The 17,128-nt window shown below is 34.2% G+C and overlaps 1 protein-coding gene across 4 annotated transcripts in view; it reads right to left on the bottom strand.

The window, feature by feature from the left end:
- The window catches only part of rad51b (RAD51 paralog B), a 71,130-nt gene that overhangs the window by 37,442 nt on the left and 16,560 nt on the right, over window positions 1-17,128 (bottom strand). For all 4 annotated transcript variants that reach the window (XM_067384728.1, XM_067384727.1, XM_067384729.1 and 1 more), the window contains 2 exons: window positions 15,596-15,779; window positions 11,247-11,319 (listed from right to left, as the gene is read on the bottom strand). In XM_067384728.1, coding sequence (XP_067240829.1) covers window positions 11,247-11,319; window positions 15,596-15,779 — 257 coding nt within the window. The remainder of the gene's footprint in view (window positions 1-11,246; window positions 11,320-15,595; window positions 15,780-17,128) is intronic.

The raw sequence follows: 17,128 nt of genomic DNA, 5'->3' as shown, positions 1-17,128 counted from the left end.
AACACTGACAGTCTGACACCAAACTTTTGAATAGTAGTGTATAGAAGGTTCATAGTTAGCAAGAAATATTTATAGCTAGTACATTTTCTCATTTCACCCACCATTAGGAATTTAATTTTGGACTCTGCGTGCAGCTGTTTCACCATATTGCATGATTTCCAATTGCTATAACTCACTCATCTACTATGATTCACTTGAAAACTTGGAGCCATTGAGTCATTTTTGTGGTTTAAGCACTGAGTGTAAAGCAGATGATAAGCCCGAAGAACAATGGAAATGCTTCATTAGGTCAGACACCTGAGGAAGTTACCAATGTTACTATTGACATAACACTCATCAGGGTCTTCTTCGAACTGCTATGTAAACACACCTGTGTGTTTTTGTGCGCCCGCTGTGCCATAACCAGAAACAGCCAGGGCCTCTGAGGTCATGGTCTGAGTGTCTTTCTCATGATTCTTTGTTGTGTAACACTTAAGCACCATTCTGTAATCTGACAATACCATTCACAACTGTCACATCAGCAACTCTCACTTCCTCAAAACATTTCCTGTGGAAAGTCGAGTGCGGGAGAAACCTGAAAAGGCTGGCACGGCATGTCAGTGAACTGGATGCCTGGAAGGCCCCTCCTCTGAAAAAACAACATCCTCAATAACCCCCCAAAAATTGGAAACAATAGCCAACTACTTTACAGCTCCAGACAGGTTTTGAGCTAAAAAGGTTGAATTCACTAAACACTGACACTTTTCACACAGAATTTCACCACAAAATCATGCTTTATTTACTAAACAAGCAATCCAGTTGAACCAGGTACTAACTAGACTGAAATAGCGCTGTGCTGAGCAGTGTTGTGGGTAACTTGAGTTACATAATTATATTACTTTTTCAAGTAACTAATAAACAGTAACAGCCATTGAGATTTTAAATAGGATCTTAAAATTAGTTTTTTTTTTTTTTTTTTGTGGAGTTTATTTTTTAAATTATTGTTGTGTTCTGTTTTGTTGAGTCTTTGTCTGAAGACAATTTTCTACCCCTAGACAATAAAGCTTTTGGGAAAAAAATAAAAAATAAAATAAATAAAATAGGGCTGTCAATCGATTAAAAATTTTAATCTAATTAATTACATACTCTGTGATTTATTAATCTAAATTAATCGCATACATATTTTTTGCTGTGAAAGCATTAAATATTTCAATTCAAATTAATCAATGAATAATCAGCATTAGTGACATTAAAGTTCAAAAACTCTTTTATTATTATTTTCACTGTTCAAATAATGGCCATAACAATCAACAATATGACCTAATATGCTAAGGAAATAAATTCAAAAGTGCTTCAGGAAGAAGATTTGATGATGTGAGCCGTAACACTAGAGGTTGCGTTATAGACTTTAACTTTGTCCATCATTTTGACGGACAGGTTCGTAAAAAATTATTACTATTATTACCCGTCGTTTTAATTTTCATCTTTTAATTATAATAACACATTTAATTGCTTTTATTTTTGTTCACATTTGAATTGGTAATTCACACGTGAAATTTCTCTGTAGGCTACTGTAATATAGGCTACGTGTTAGCCATTAAAGAAAACGTAGTTTCATATTTATGTTGAAATGTTTTGTTATGTTATGTTGCTATGTTTTGTTTTAAATTAATATATTTGATTATGAAAAGTGAAGAGCATGAGTAAGATGCATCATAAGATGATCAATATATCAGGAGACATGGAGTGGGTCAGACATGATTTTGACCACTTCATTAAGTTTGGTTCTGAAGAAAGCCTTTCTTTACAGTGAATTTCATTTTGTAAAAATTATATCTTAATTTTAATCAATGTTTCATCAACCAACTGCCTGGATGTAATAAATAAGAAGCAAATATAGCAGAAAATATAATCAAGACATGGAAGCACGGGCAGGATCACTGGCGCGTGAACTGGAGCGCGTCTTGTAGGCTAAATGAACCAAAACTCAGCGGCTGCTTGCCTCAGAGACATGAGAAATATTTCTATAGAAAGCATGAAATATCTACTTTAACGAAAACGAAATAATTCAAAACGAAAAGAAATAGGCTACTCTGTTTATGTAGACTAAACCTCGCTCTAAGCGCATCCATGAGGAGATGAGGAGAGTCAATGTCAACTTCATTTTTGCCGCCGACACTGATTCAGAAAACATTACTTTATTAATAAACCATTAAAATGTCTCCTTGCTGTTTTGGTCATATTCATAAAACCAATATCGATTCGTAAATCCCAGGCTATAATGTTTTCAGTTGATGAATAAACAATAGGCTACAGTGCGCCTCCCATCCAATGAATCGCAATAGGCTGAAAGCTGTGTGTTGCTTTTGATATGGAACAAAGCCTTAGATTTCAAATTCTGTCCATTTCATTAAATAATTCAAGCAATAAATACCGTTTTGATGCTCTTTAATGTGTCATATATCATTGTAGCTTCTGGGTACTGACCTGTGCGTTATCAAACTCATAGCAAAAGATTCGTGGCAGTTTAATTTTTATTTTTATCAACACTTCCATCAGGCCGTTTTTTATAAGTAAATGTTCCAGTCAATGATCCAGGCAGAGTCAGCGCTTTCTCGTCTCCCTCCTTCATTTTACAGTCGAATGGTGGCTAGAACGGCTACAGGTTCAAAGGTCAATACGAAATGGATTAATCTGTTTTTTTTTTTTTACGTGTTTTTTTTTTTCCTCAGATTAATTAATCAAAATGAATGCATTATTTTGACAGCCCTAAAAAAAAATAAAGTAACGCATAACTTTTTTGATTTACAACAAAATATCTGAGGTTACTTTTTCCCAATAAGTAACGCAAGTTACTTTTTATTCACTGACAGCTCTCCCGTCCCCATGTTGAGAGAAATAAAGTGCAGAGGTGTTGTGTGCGCTATGTGAACATGTTTACACCTGGTCACTTCATGCGTTTTCTCTGATCGGATAGCCATCCGATCATGAAAGACCAGGTTTAAATGCCCCCCAAAACGCATTCGAGACGGATAGAAATCCGATCTCTCAAACCACTTCAGGAAGTGGTCTGGGACGCATTCCAGTCAAAACTGAACAGGTCTAAATGAATCTGGTCGTTGAAACCACATATGTAAATTTAACTCCTCCCAAAAATACTAAAATGAATAAATGTGAGAGAGCTTTTTATAGGCTAAATAACACGTTATAGTCAGATATGACAGGCCTACTGCAGCAGCATCGCCGCATTAGAGTAGCTGAGATCTATTCAGCAAGACAATGCACAAACTGCTTCAAATCAAACTGTAAGTAAGTCACAGGCGCTCAAAACACAATCATCTTCATTAAAAGTAATGAGACTAAATAATCTTACCAGTGCTGTTGACGCGCTCTCTCCTATTGCGGTCTTTGATTTTTAAATTAGCGGATGTTCAATAAAATGCAGCTCATATTTGTTGCTTTCGGTGACGTGAACTCCATGAAATCTGCATATAGCGCGGGAATTGAAGATCAGATTTATATCCGTTTTGCGGAGACACATTTATGTGGCCAAGTGTAAATGTAATCGTTTTTATAAATCAGATAGCTATCTGATCAAAGAAAACGCATGAAGTGACCAGGTGTAAACAGGCCCTTAGACTAAATGTGAACATGCATTTACTCATCTCACTTGCACGAAAACATTCAGTATTCCTCAAAATGTATAAAAACAGTGAAATTTAAATTCTCAGAATTTTAGGCAAACCTGTAATAATTAACTATATTAAATTACACAACTATACTTTATGTATTTAATCTCACTTTATTAACCAATGTCTATACTGCTGACCTTTAATTCAAACATGCTATTAAGCAAAAATGACTTTACATTAGATTTAGAAATAAGAGTGCTGAACTTCCTTCCTGAAAGTTTTGTTTGAGCTGCGCCCTCTACTGTACAGGTGCAAATATGTATTTCCTTCAGTCTGAGGCTTATTAATTTTACTTTTGGAGTGAAAAGCCTTAACATTTGATAAAAATATAACCTTTTTTGCTGTTATTAAAAAACAAACAAGCAATCCCAGCCTAGGTGTCAAAAAGGAAATGCAAAAGTAATGTAACGCATTATTTTTTCATAAAAAGTGTCTAAGTAACGCAATTATATTAATATTGTAATGCATTACTTTTAAAAGTAACTGCTGCATTTAAGTCATTAAGAATTAAGTCATCCTGTCATTCTTTTCAGAGCAAACAAGTGAAACTACATTTAAATTTTCGTTTACCTTTTAAAAAATTTTGTAATCTGAATTTCATTTAAAAATGACATTTGTGTATATTTTCTATTAATCAAAATAAGAAGAGCGTTACAATATTTTAACAGCTCTTCTGGAGAACTTCATTCTGATTCTGGCATTCTTAATATTCACCAAAATCCATGTATACAAGGCTGCTCATTAGAGCTGCACGATATATCAGATATATCGCACGATATGAAAAACAACATTGAACTTGAATGCGATTATCGTTTGAACGCAATTCTAAGTGCGATTATGAAATCACAAAGGCTGCGATTTTTTTTTTTTGCGCAGCTCGTCAATAAACTATGGCTCTAAATACTAATCCATCTGAAAGCACTGCGAGTTTGAGTCGCTTATAATGTACATTTGAAAAAGCAACACGCGTCAAACATCTTTCCAGACATGAAAAGCATTTATTAACATCTTGTTTAACAAAAGACAACATTTAATAACATGTTTTTACTCCAAACTCACTTCATAAAGACAGTTGAGCATCCTTCTGTGAGATGATGTGGCTTCTTACACAGAATAAGGCAGTCGTGTGTTTATTAGTCATGTTTAATCAATCAAAACATTTCAATCTTCTGTTTATTCAGCCACAGTGCGTGTTATCTTCTTCTGCTGCAGGGCATATTTTGATTTTCTGCAAAAGAGCGCCCTCTGGCTTTCAGATATGAGAAGCATTTACTACTGATCACAGAGCCGTAAAGCTCTGACAAGCCACGCATTTAATAATCGCAGCCTTTGCCATATTGCGTGCGATTTTATCGTGATAAATCGTGCAACCCTACTGCTCATTTGCTGTAACTCAAACCGGCAACCCAAAATGAAAAATTCTGTCATAATTTACTCACCTTCATGTCATTCCAAACCCATACGCATCTATAAAACACAAATGAAAATATGTTTAATGAAACCTTAAGGATTTCTGTATCTCAGCAGTTTCTGAAGAGACACGACCACTTCATATGATGTTCAGATTTATTCTTTTATTTCACATATAAACATTGATCAACAAACATACAGAGCACATCAAATATGATCAATTGAAGCTCAAACGTGCTCGTCTGATGAACCAATGAGGTTTGTTCTGCACGTCAAGCAAGTACGCTTGAGCTTCTGTTTACCATATTTGGTGTGCTCTATGTACATGTGTTGATCAAAGACTTAGGGTGTTTTCATACTTATGGATCACTTGTTTTGTTCTGAAACAGGGACTAAATTTGTTAAAATGTTGCATTTTCTTCTTGGTTCGGTTCGCTTTCACATGGCAACATTTCAAAGCGTACCAAAATGTGTTCAGGCAAGTCACATGCAAGTACAACTGTCCTCTTATTGGTCAGAGTTTTCGCTGCGTCATCCATCAAAATAATGATTGATAAGATAGCTCCATGAGCTTATTGTGGCTTTATTTGTAACTGTCGAGATTATTTAAATAATTTATATAATATTTCAATATTTTAAAAACACATTTGCATGTTGGCAGTTCTCTGTTGTTGGATAATGGTCACATGACATGCAGGTACACATAAAAAATCTTTAATAAGGGTTTCATTTTCATTTTATTAATTATTAGCGTTTCAAAAACTCATGAGCCCCCTGCAGTTCCCTGTGATACCCTGACTTAGATTAAACCACTCCACTCATATGGATTAGTTTTTAAAAGTCTTTATAAACTTTTTGAAGCATCAAAGTTTTGGTGAAATGGACTTTCAATGGAGGGACAGATATCTTTCAGGTTTCATGAAAAATATTTTCATTTGTGTTTCAAAGATGAACAAAAGTCTCATGGGTTTGGAACAATGTGAAGGTGAGTAATTGATGACAGAATTTTCTTTTTTTGTTGTTGTTGAAATAACCCTTTATTGTGTCTAGTATCACGCCACAGACTCACTTCCTAATTTCCCCACCATCTTGCGTCTGTTATTCATTATAGGACTGTAGTGAAAATGACCTTGTAATATTGTTACTAGGTTGATAGTTTTGTGGGGGGGGTTTTCTTAGCTTTAAGAGAATTTACAAAATAAACGTGTACTTAATACTTAAACTCAAACCAATACTTCATGTACACATATTTATTTGGTGAGTAGCTGAGTAATAAGTGAAATAATGTACAGTCAGTCAGCCAGTCATTATTGCAAAATAAACACTTACATGCCGATGTGTGTAAATGAGCACATTTTAAAGAGATGAGTCCCAGTAAAACACACCAAAAAAGTGGTAGTCTGCCATTTTCTCCTTTGACCTGCAAGATGCGAAACTGCATCTTGTGAATTGCGTTCAACAGATTTTGTGAGCACGTCTGCACTGATACTTTATTTGCATAATTACACGACACTAAAACTGCGTGCAAATATACAGCGCTATCAACAGGAACAACTCATTCTGAGTGAATTCCCCAACAATGTCTGAAAGAAACACAGACTAATGACCATGTGACTTAATGCGAGTTCATGGTAATAAGGTTGGAGAGGGCCAGACTAAACAAATGTGACGCCCTGTTAAGACCCAGCTTCTTAAATCAATGCTCTGGGTTTCAGTATAATCCGCCTACTCTCTTCGATCCCAACAGAAGCGATGGTTGCTTTCCCACACTGTGACAGCAGGGCTATTCAAAGAATTCAATCAGCTGTCTTTTTTAATAGCCTGCAAATAAGTTATTATAGGATCCAATTTGCGTTTGAACAAAATTCAGCACGTCCAAATGTTTTTATTGATGGATTGTCAAACAGGGGAATGGGAGAGTTGTTGACTTGGGCTGGACATAGACAAGGGAATGGCTTTCATGTGGTGATGTAGATTCAAAGATAATGTGGTAAAAAAATGTTTTGGTTTAAAAGCTGAATTTTGGCAATAATAACGCAATAATTATGCAATCATTTTTCATACAATCTTCTCTCTAATGTTGGGGGGGGTAGAAAAAAAGACATTTGTGAATGTTTCATTAATGTTTATAAAGCTCACCTGCCTACTTGTTTTACATATACAAGTAGAATCCACAAAACTATATGCTTTCATTGGTGGGTTGTTTGAATGACTAGTTGGTCTTAAGGAGGTCCATTTAAATACACTGATTTAAGATCAGATCTAGCACACATTGATCAATTATGTTTCTCATGGGGTGATTGCATTTGTGTTTAAATTAAAGCTGCTTTAAACTTTGATTTCATTGAATAAAAGAAAAATGTCTTTAGAAATAGACATTTACGTGCAAACAAATGGAAACCCTTGCACTGTGCATGAGTTCAAGATGACTATTTGCATATGTCAGGCTAGGATACACTGTAAAAATGTTTTGTTTTTTTACAGAAAAAAAGTAAAAAGGCTACAGTACAAACCTGTTAACTGCTTTAAGTTAGTTTACCATATACAGTGAAAATGCTGAGAATGATTCAACATTGCATTATATGTTATCTGACTGTAAAATACTGTTAAATGGGATAATTGGATTTTTTTTTTTTAAATAGGATTTTCTTTTTAGTGTAGCTGCTGCACAATAAATCTTACCTAAAGCTGCCACAGCTTTTAAACCCCTGATTTGAGCTTGAAAAAATCCCCTAGAAAGTTTCAGAAATACAGGAGAACAAAATGAAACAATGGAAACCTTCTCTATCTTGCTTTTTTCCTAACGTACTATACAAAATAGCCTTCTTATCAATGTTCAGAGGAGCTCTGAACTAAATCTTTGTAGCCTCTTTTACACACAGACCTTACACTAACAAGCGCTGGAATCAAATCTGACCCTAAAAGCAATCTAAAGCCAAAGACTGGAAACTAAAGTGGAAATGGTCAGTAAATCTGCTGAGGTCTGTTATGATTTATGTGTATTGGCCTCATCTGAATAACAAGCTTGAAGCAGCAGCCATTTGTAGCAGAGATGCTATTCTGAACTATGGTCAACATCTCAGATTAAGCAGATACAAACTGCTAAGGTGTGGCCTTTTGTCTACAACTTCAACAAAAGACCTCAAAAGGAGTTTCCATTCCCAAGGCCAAAGAAAAACACATTTTCTCAAGAACTGGCTTTCTTAATTAGGGATGTGTGAGATGAGTCAACCAAACGATACTGCAGCTGGTCGACACTGGAAATACTAGTTGTTTACTAAATATTTTTTTGCAATGCTTTGCTTTATATTTTTACAAAGGGTATGTATATTACTGTTGTATTAATATTACATTTTAATATAACACATTATTTATTGTACTGTATATCTGGAACAGAAAACAAAATGATTTCATTTTACCTCAGACTTTGATATTATTATTGCATATATTTTCTAACAGAATTCTGTATGAGATTTGACTGTTTAATTCATATTAAGTAGGCTGTTTTAAATGGACTGCTTATAAAGACTTTTTTTAACTTTCCACTGGAGGTTTGTTAGCCTACAGTAGATTACAAAATTTCTGATTAAACGTCAATGAAATTATTCGTGGCACATATCCCTGGTCTTAGTCGGTTCCTCTCAGCCACAACAAAAGCTTGAAATGCAGACATCCTTATTTGAGGTGCTAAGAGATATCCAAATTGCAAACAGTATTTGTAAACTAATTTGACATATTATGCAAATATAGACATTTAAAGAAACAAAGCTCACTCAAAAATAAATATTCTGTAATCAGTGACATTCCCTCATGTAGCTACAAACGAAAATATTACTTTCTTTCATGAAACACACAAAAAAAGAGAGACTCTAAAGTAGGGGTGTTGCAAAATATTGATATTGATGATAATTGTTATATCTAAAAAAAAAAAAAATTAAATAATGCCAATACTACATCTACGATAATATCGTAAAATAATCCAGCAAATAGTAACTAATTAAATTTCTGTAGATATTGCGATAATATTGTTTGCATGACTTATAGCGCACAGAATTTAAACAGATATAGCAATTATATTGTTAATGTGAATAATATCATTGCACTTGGTTATCATAGTGTTTTTCCTTTTCAAAATTTCTATAGATATTGTTTTAATACTGTTAGCGTGACTCATAGGGTTGGACTAAGTTATGGCATTTATACTTGTTAAAATATTTATATATATCTTGATAACACTGTTAACGTAAATCATAGCATTAGACAGTTTATTGTTTTCAGAATTTATATAGATATAACGATAATATTGTCAACAAATCATAGCATTGGACTTAGTTATGGTGTTATTTTATATATATATATATATATATATATATATATATATATATATATATATATATATATATATATATATATATATATATATATATATATATATATATATATATATATATATTTTTTTTTTTTTTTTTTTTTTTTTTTCAAAATTTCTATAGATATTGTGATAATACTGTTAACATAAATCATTGGACTTAGTTATGTTGTTTTTGCTTTCAAAATTACTATAGATTTTGCAATAATATTCTTAAATCATAGTGTTGGACTTGGTGTCTGTAGAAATTTTGAAAAGAAAAATGACATAACTAAGTCCAACACTATGATTTAAGAATATTATTGCAAAATCTATAGTAATTTTGAAAGCAAAAACAACATAACTAAGTCCAATGATTTATGTTAACAGTATTATCACAATATCTATAGAAATAAAAAAAAAAAAGCCTTAACTAAGTCTAGTGCTATGATTTAACAATATTATCACGGTGTCTGTAGAAATTTTGAAAAGAAAAATGACATAACTGTGATAATATTGTTAAATCATAGCACTAGACTTAGTTAAGGCTTTTTTTTTTTAATTTCTATAGATATTGCGATAATATTGTAAACATGAATCGTAGTGTTGGACTTAGTTATGTAATTTTTCTTTTCAAATTTTTTATAAATATGAAATCTCCTATTGTTAGCATAAATCATTGGACTTAGTTATGGTGTTTTTCTTTTCAAATTTTCTATAGATATTGTGATAATATTGTTAACATAAACCATAGCGTTGGACTTATGTCATTTTTTTCTTTTCAAAATTTCTATAGATATCATGATTTGACTGATCATTGATTGATTTGAACACAAGCATGAATAAATTGTTTGTGCTTTTGTAATGTTTTTTTTTTTTAATGGAACTTGACACCAATCTTTTGCTGGAAAAGTGCAGTGTGAATATTTTAGTAAACTTCTGCTTTGGTGTTTATACAGAAGAAAGTCGTGTCATTTGGAAAGACATGAGGGTGAGTAAATGATGACTTTTTTTTTTTAATTTCTGGGTGAACAATCAATTTAAGTGAGAGGTCAGATAAGACCAAGGATGGAGAGAGAAAAGCAGAAAGAGATAAACAGGGTGAGGCTGTATAAGGGCCATTCTTTCCCTACATATTCCCAAGAGATTGTGTGCATGTGTGAGAGAAAGATACAGAGTGGGAGAAAGAGTTACTGGTAACTCCACCTTGCGGAGTGGAACAGTGAGATTTAAAGAAAGAGGTGTATGGGGTAAAGTTACAGGACAGAAACGTGTCTGTTAGATAACATAAGAAAGGAGCTTGTATATCTTTCCTCAAAGCTTTGCCCCAAAACAAGACCCTCTCCAACTGTACACCTGGATGCATGCCAGAGGATAATTGCACTATTCCATATATACAGTGACAGAAGACACAGGTCACTGCACAGCCGTGGAATCAGAGATGTCGTGGGATTCGCAGGCCCAGACAGGTTTGATGAGCGAGAGGATCGCATTTTCAGCCCCCTGGTTAGAGTAATACCATCTTCTCCAGGGTCAATGATGTAGTTCCAAAGAACCTACAACAGCTGCTTGTGTGGAAGGTCATATCTGACACTCATTTGTCCCACATACCATCTCGGAATGGCTCGGAACGATACCTTCCATTAGCCAGATCAGAGAACGGCTCATCAGGGACGGATGAAACAAACCAGCCTCTTGACGGGAATTTCTGTCTAAATTTCCACCATCGCATCACGACACAAGGTCATTTTACACAAAAACATTCTCCTCAAAAATCAGTTTAGACTCCAGCACAGACGATGGAAGGCTGTTCTTACCATCTGCCTGATTCCACTGAGGACAGTGAACCTTCTCGCCCACATGTGTGGTGATCTGGTTAGTTAAAACCACCTGAGGGAGACAGAAGGGAAACATCTGTACTGGAGTTTAGTCAAGTTTAACTGGATAACACAAAGATGAGAATAAACAGTTTGCTTACACTATGCAAGTTCAGCGGATATTGAATGCATCATCACAATACTTAACAACTGTTGACATAACTCATTACATAATGCTATTTATTGGGCCATGTGGTAAGTAAATTTTAAACAAAGGCATATAGTTTTATGGTCCAATTCTCAATATTAATTAGTTGCTTATTAGCATGCATATTACTAGGATACTGGCTGTATATTAATACTTATAAAGCACATATTATTGCCTTATTCTACATCCCTAAGGGGCCGTTTACATGTCACTGTTTTTAACTAAAAACAGGAAACTTTTTATACATTTTGGCCATTCATTTTTGGAGGCCTGAAAACGCAAACATTTGAAAACGGGTTTCAAAGTGCAAGTTTTTGAAAACGATACCATTATTATTTCCATGTAAACATGTAAACTGCAAAAATGCGAATCTGTGAAAACGCTGACGTCATGCACATGCATATTACGTGTTTAGTCTATCCACCTTATTTTTTAATGCGAAGGTAAGGTGTTTTCTGTGAATGCACGAGACTTCCGAATTATTAGCAGCGATGGGGAAATAATGAGAAGAAAATCAGAGTGCAGTAAACTGCAAAAAGTTGGCTAGCCATGCACGTTTGGCACGAGTGCTCTGTAAAATCATCAGTTCTTTACAAAGTGACATTGCCACCTACTTGTCTGGCAGGCATAATACAATGTTTTTAGTCATTTGTGCGGACCCGTGTGAATGGGGATAGTTTTGATAACGTTGTCATCTGTACAACGAAAAAACGTTTCCATTTTTAGTATATTGTTGTTGTGTAAACATACCCTTAATCCTACTCAATACATAAACTTAGCAGTAATTAGGAGTTTGAGGCGATAGTTAACAGTGGGAATTGGAGTATATATATAAATATATATTTTATTTATTTTTTATTTTATTTATATTTTTTTTTTTAAATAAAACAAATTTATATTTGAACATTTTAAAAATAAACTATTCCTTAATTATTATTTAAAATGTAATTATTCCTGTGATGGCAAATCTTCAGCATCATTATGGCAGTCTTCAGTGTCACATGATCCTTTGTGCTGATTTGGTATGATAATAACTTGTATATATTTATATATACAATAATGGCCAAAAGTGATGTCCGGAAGGGATATTTTTTAATGACCTTAAAAAGTTAAGATTAAATATTATATTTTTTTAAAATATTTTAAATATGAAGGACAAACAAAACACTAAACTATGTTAAGGTATTTACCTGACAAAGTTATCTGGCAAAAAAAGAAAGCAAACATTAGCTGCAGATTTTATTTTACGAAGCAAAATAAATGCATAGAAAAATCGTATTAATATTCTGCAGGTTCACTTGTTTTTGCATGCATTGAGTAAAGGGTGAAGATGTCAATTTTGTTTGATATATAAATTCTGAAAAAAAAAAAAAAAATGCAAAAAAAAATCAAATTTTATACTTTTTTATAATAAGTAATATCAAATGTATTTACACAAAATGACATTGCAATAAATGTCCTTATTGTGAAATGTGTGAGTTTTTAAGAGGCTTTTCTGATAAGGCACTTCCAGAAATCTGCAGAGGGGTCAAACAAGGGATTGTTGAGGTCCTGACAACATGATCTATCTTAAGTACATGTATACTGGTGTTAATTAAAATATAGCAGTATGTCATTCACAGTACTTAAAGTTGCACTCTAAAAGCTAAGATTGTTGGAACTAGATCAATGTTCTGATTTTATCAAACATGGTCCTTAAAGTGGCCTAAAGTGAACTACTGCACAAGTGTATATCTTACATGGCTCTCTTACTCAAACCTACACAAATAAAAACAATCAGCCAAAACCTAAAACATTTCAACATTCCTTTATATCTTTAAAGCTTGGGAGAACAAACTTAATTACCTCATTACGGTTTGGCTCCAGGTGCTAAAGTGTAAGGTTTTATTTTGGAAACTTAATGGGTTGACCTATTTTACGGTTATGAGCTTTTATGTGTGTGAGGGGGGCTATAACATAGTTACCTACCTCTAGGAGTTATCTACCATGCGGTTTCATGTTGAGGCCCATTTCTACTGCCGTGGAAAGCTGTATTAAAACTCACTTGTGGCCACTGGCAGTGTCAAGCACAGACATTTACTGCACTGATTTAAAACACAAAAGCTATCTTTAAAATGAGCATGGCTGCAGGGGGACCACAGGCAAATAACTGCAGATCAGATGAGTTTGGGGTTACAGCCTGGGATGTCCTCTGAGAATAGTTGACTAGTCATTTCGAAATAAGGGAATGCCCACTATTTTGTAGTAACACACTAACATTTAAACCTGATCCTAATGTCAACAAAGTACAAAAATAGTCAATAAAATGAGAGATCCATCCTAATTTGCTAAACTATAAACATGATCTGTAACAGCATTTGTAATGCAACCCATATTAAAAGGTGCCATCGAATGTTTTTTTACAAGATGCAATATAAGTCTTAGGTGTCCCCTTAATGTGTCTGTGAAGTTTCAGCTCAAAATACCCCATTGATTTTTTTTTTTATTTACTTTTTTTAACTGCCTATTTTGGGACATAATTAGAAGTGCACCAATTCATGCTGTGGCCCCTTTAAATGCTCACGCTCCCCGCCCACGGAGCTCACACTTGCCTTAAACAGTGCATAAACAAAGTTTACACTGCTAATATAACCCTCAAAATTTATTTTTACAAAGTGTTTGTCATGCATACTGCATGCATGCATTGGATTATGTGAGTATTGTATTTATTTGGATGTTTACATTTTGATTCTGAAGGCTGTGATCCGTGGCTAACGACTAATGCTACACTGCTGGAGAGATTTATAAAGAATGAAGTTGTGTTTATGAATTAAACAGACTACAAGTGTTTAAAAAATTAAAATAATGAGTCTTGTCTCCGTGAATACAGTAATAAACGATGGTAACTTTAACCACATTTAACAGTACATTAGCAACATGCTAACGAAACATTTAGAAAGACAATTTACAAATATCACTAAAAATATCATGTAATCATGGATTATGTCAGTTATTATTGCTCCATCTGCCATTTTTCGCTATTGTTCTTGCTTGCTTACCTAGTCTGATAATTCAGCTGTGCACATCCAGATGTCCTGCCCTTGTCTAATGCTTTGAACATGAGTCGGTGTTATGTTGAGATTCGCCTGTTCTTCTGAGGTCTTTTAAACAAATGAGATTTATATACGAAAGGAGAAAACAATGGAGTTCGAGACTCACTGTATGTCATTTCCATGTACTGAACTCTTGTTATTTAACTATGCCAATATAAATTCAATTTTTAATTCTAGGGCACCTTTAAATAAGTTTGTAGATACAGTGGGGTACAAACTTAAGTCTGGAAATCAAATTTAATTATAGAAATAACATAAAAGCATAAGGGAGACATTATGTTAATTGCTTCTATTTTGCATTCTCAGCAAATTATGTTATAATTGAAGTGAAAATTCAATTTTTTATATTTAAGTTGTTGTGATTATAATATTAAAATATGTATTAAACTGAAAAAAAAAACAATAATTTAAAGGTTCATAATTTGCTGGAAATATGTATTCAATAAAACAAAAGTAAACTTCCTAGCATTTTATACTGCATGTTTCTGTATACAATAATCATAAAAATTGACATGATTCAGAAAAAGAATTTGCTGAAAATATGTAATAAATTAGAAAAACACAGACTCAAACTTTTGGGACCCCACTGTATGTATTCACTTGTAAACTAGCGGACAAGTGGAGTACAGACAGAGCAAAACCTGATCCTGGATCAGCCCTCCAGCTGTTACACTCTTCATGAGCAGGAAGCGGAAAACCATGTTCCGGTGCAATCCTACCTTTCCTCTTCAAGATAAATGTGTTGGTGATGCAGGAGGTGGGTAAAGGTTTCACGTATGTATCTTTTAAGATCTAAGAGTAGTGCGGAAATTCCCAAGATCAGATAACATGGAAAAGGAGCAGGCTTTGTGTGAACGGGCCTAGAGTGTTTTTCCTAATTCATCTGCGCTCTCTCACACCCTCTGGTGTTCGAAATATAGAAGTGACATAAAATACAGCACTGAAACGCATAAACAAATGTGTAGCGACACCTTGTGATTGACCATATGACCTACAAGTGTGCAATATTTGCAAAATTCAGACATACACAAGCATGTAAACAATCTTACTGGGATGCGGAACTCCTGCGAGAGGTACTTCAGTACAGCAGCTTCCTGGCCCAGTAAGTTACTCCTGTGTGTTAGATTGCCCAGCAACGATGTGTCAAACTCCTTCCTTACAACAGAGGCCACAGAATCCAAAATAAGGAGCCCCACTCGACAAGCAATTATGTCCTCCTCCAGACGCTCCAGCCTGTGCAACATCAGAGCAGCAATAAAACGCCCCACTAATGTGTGTTCACAAGATTAAATACAGCCTGGCCTAGCATAAGAGGCTATCATGATCTCACAGTTCATTTATGCATTAATGCTGCAGTCAATTTTAAAATCAGGATTTGTATTCATTGCATTTACATTTTACTTTTTCATTCATGCATTTAGCAGACACTTTTATCCACAGAGAATTTACTGGTGAAAGGTTTGCAATAATTGTGATTTTTTTATGTTTTTGAAAGAAGTCTATTGTGATCACCAAGGTTGCATTTATTTGATTACAAAAATACAGTCAAAACAGTAATATTGTCTTATAGTATTAAAAATTGTTTCCTGTTTTATTACATTTTAAAATGTAATTTTAATGCAATTTCTTTTGCATCAGCCAGATCACCCTGTATCCCAAGACTGGTTGCCCACTGAAGTCAAGCAGGGTTGAGCCTGGTCAGTACCTGGATGGGAGGCCTCCTGGGAAAACTATAGGTTGCTACTGAAGAGGTTTTAGTGAGGCCAGCAGGGGGTGCTCACCCTGTGGTCTGTGTGAGTCCTGCCCCAGTATAGTGATGGGGATGCTATACTGTTAAACCAAGGTTTTGGCCTTCTGTGGTTATTAAAACTCCCATGGCACTTCTCATAACATTATGTGAAAAGATTACTTTGTTAGCGGCTCTGCAACACAAACCCATCCTAAACAGTGCGCCACTGTGTGCATCAGTCCCATCGCTGTGTGTTGTGCATGTCAAATAAAATCAGTCATAATCATGAATGTCGTGTTTTTTTCTGTAACAGTATTTATTGATCCTTAGTAATTTTGTTTCAAATACAGTTTCTGAATATTATTTACATGTAAAAACACTTACGTTATTCAAGATTAAAGGGATAGTTCACCCAAAAATGAAAATTCTGTCATAATTTACTCACCCTCAAGTAGTTCCAAACTTGTATGAATTTCTTTGTTCTGCTGAACACAAAGAAGATATTTGGAAGAATGTCAGTAACCAAACAGATCTCACCTCCCATACCATTTTTATTTTTCCTACTATGGTAATAAATGGGGGGTAATATCTTCTATTGCGTTCAGAAGAACAAATAAATTCATACAGGTTTAGAACTATATGAGTGTGAGCAAATGATGAAAATGTTCATTTTTGGGTGAACTATACAATTAAGTAGTAACTTATTTTTACCATTAGTTACGTGATGCAAAATAAGTTAGAATGAAGGATAAACTGAAATTCACAGCATTTCAGCAACTTCTGCCCTCAAATGGCAAAGCAGAATTTTCAGCATCATTACTTCAGTCTTCAGTGTCACATGATCCTTCAGAAA

The sequence above is a fragment of the Chanodichthys erythropterus genome, chromosome 4 (genome assembly GCF_024489055.1).
Source record: "Chanodichthys erythropterus isolate Z2021 chromosome 4, ASM2448905v1, whole genome shotgun sequence".
Classification (NCBI taxonomy): domain Eukaryota; kingdom Metazoa; phylum Chordata; class Actinopteri; order Cypriniformes; family Xenocyprididae; genus Chanodichthys; species Chanodichthys erythropterus.
The sequence above is the reverse complement of the archived record's forward strand: the minus strand, read 5'-3'. Positions and strand labels throughout refer to the sequence as shown.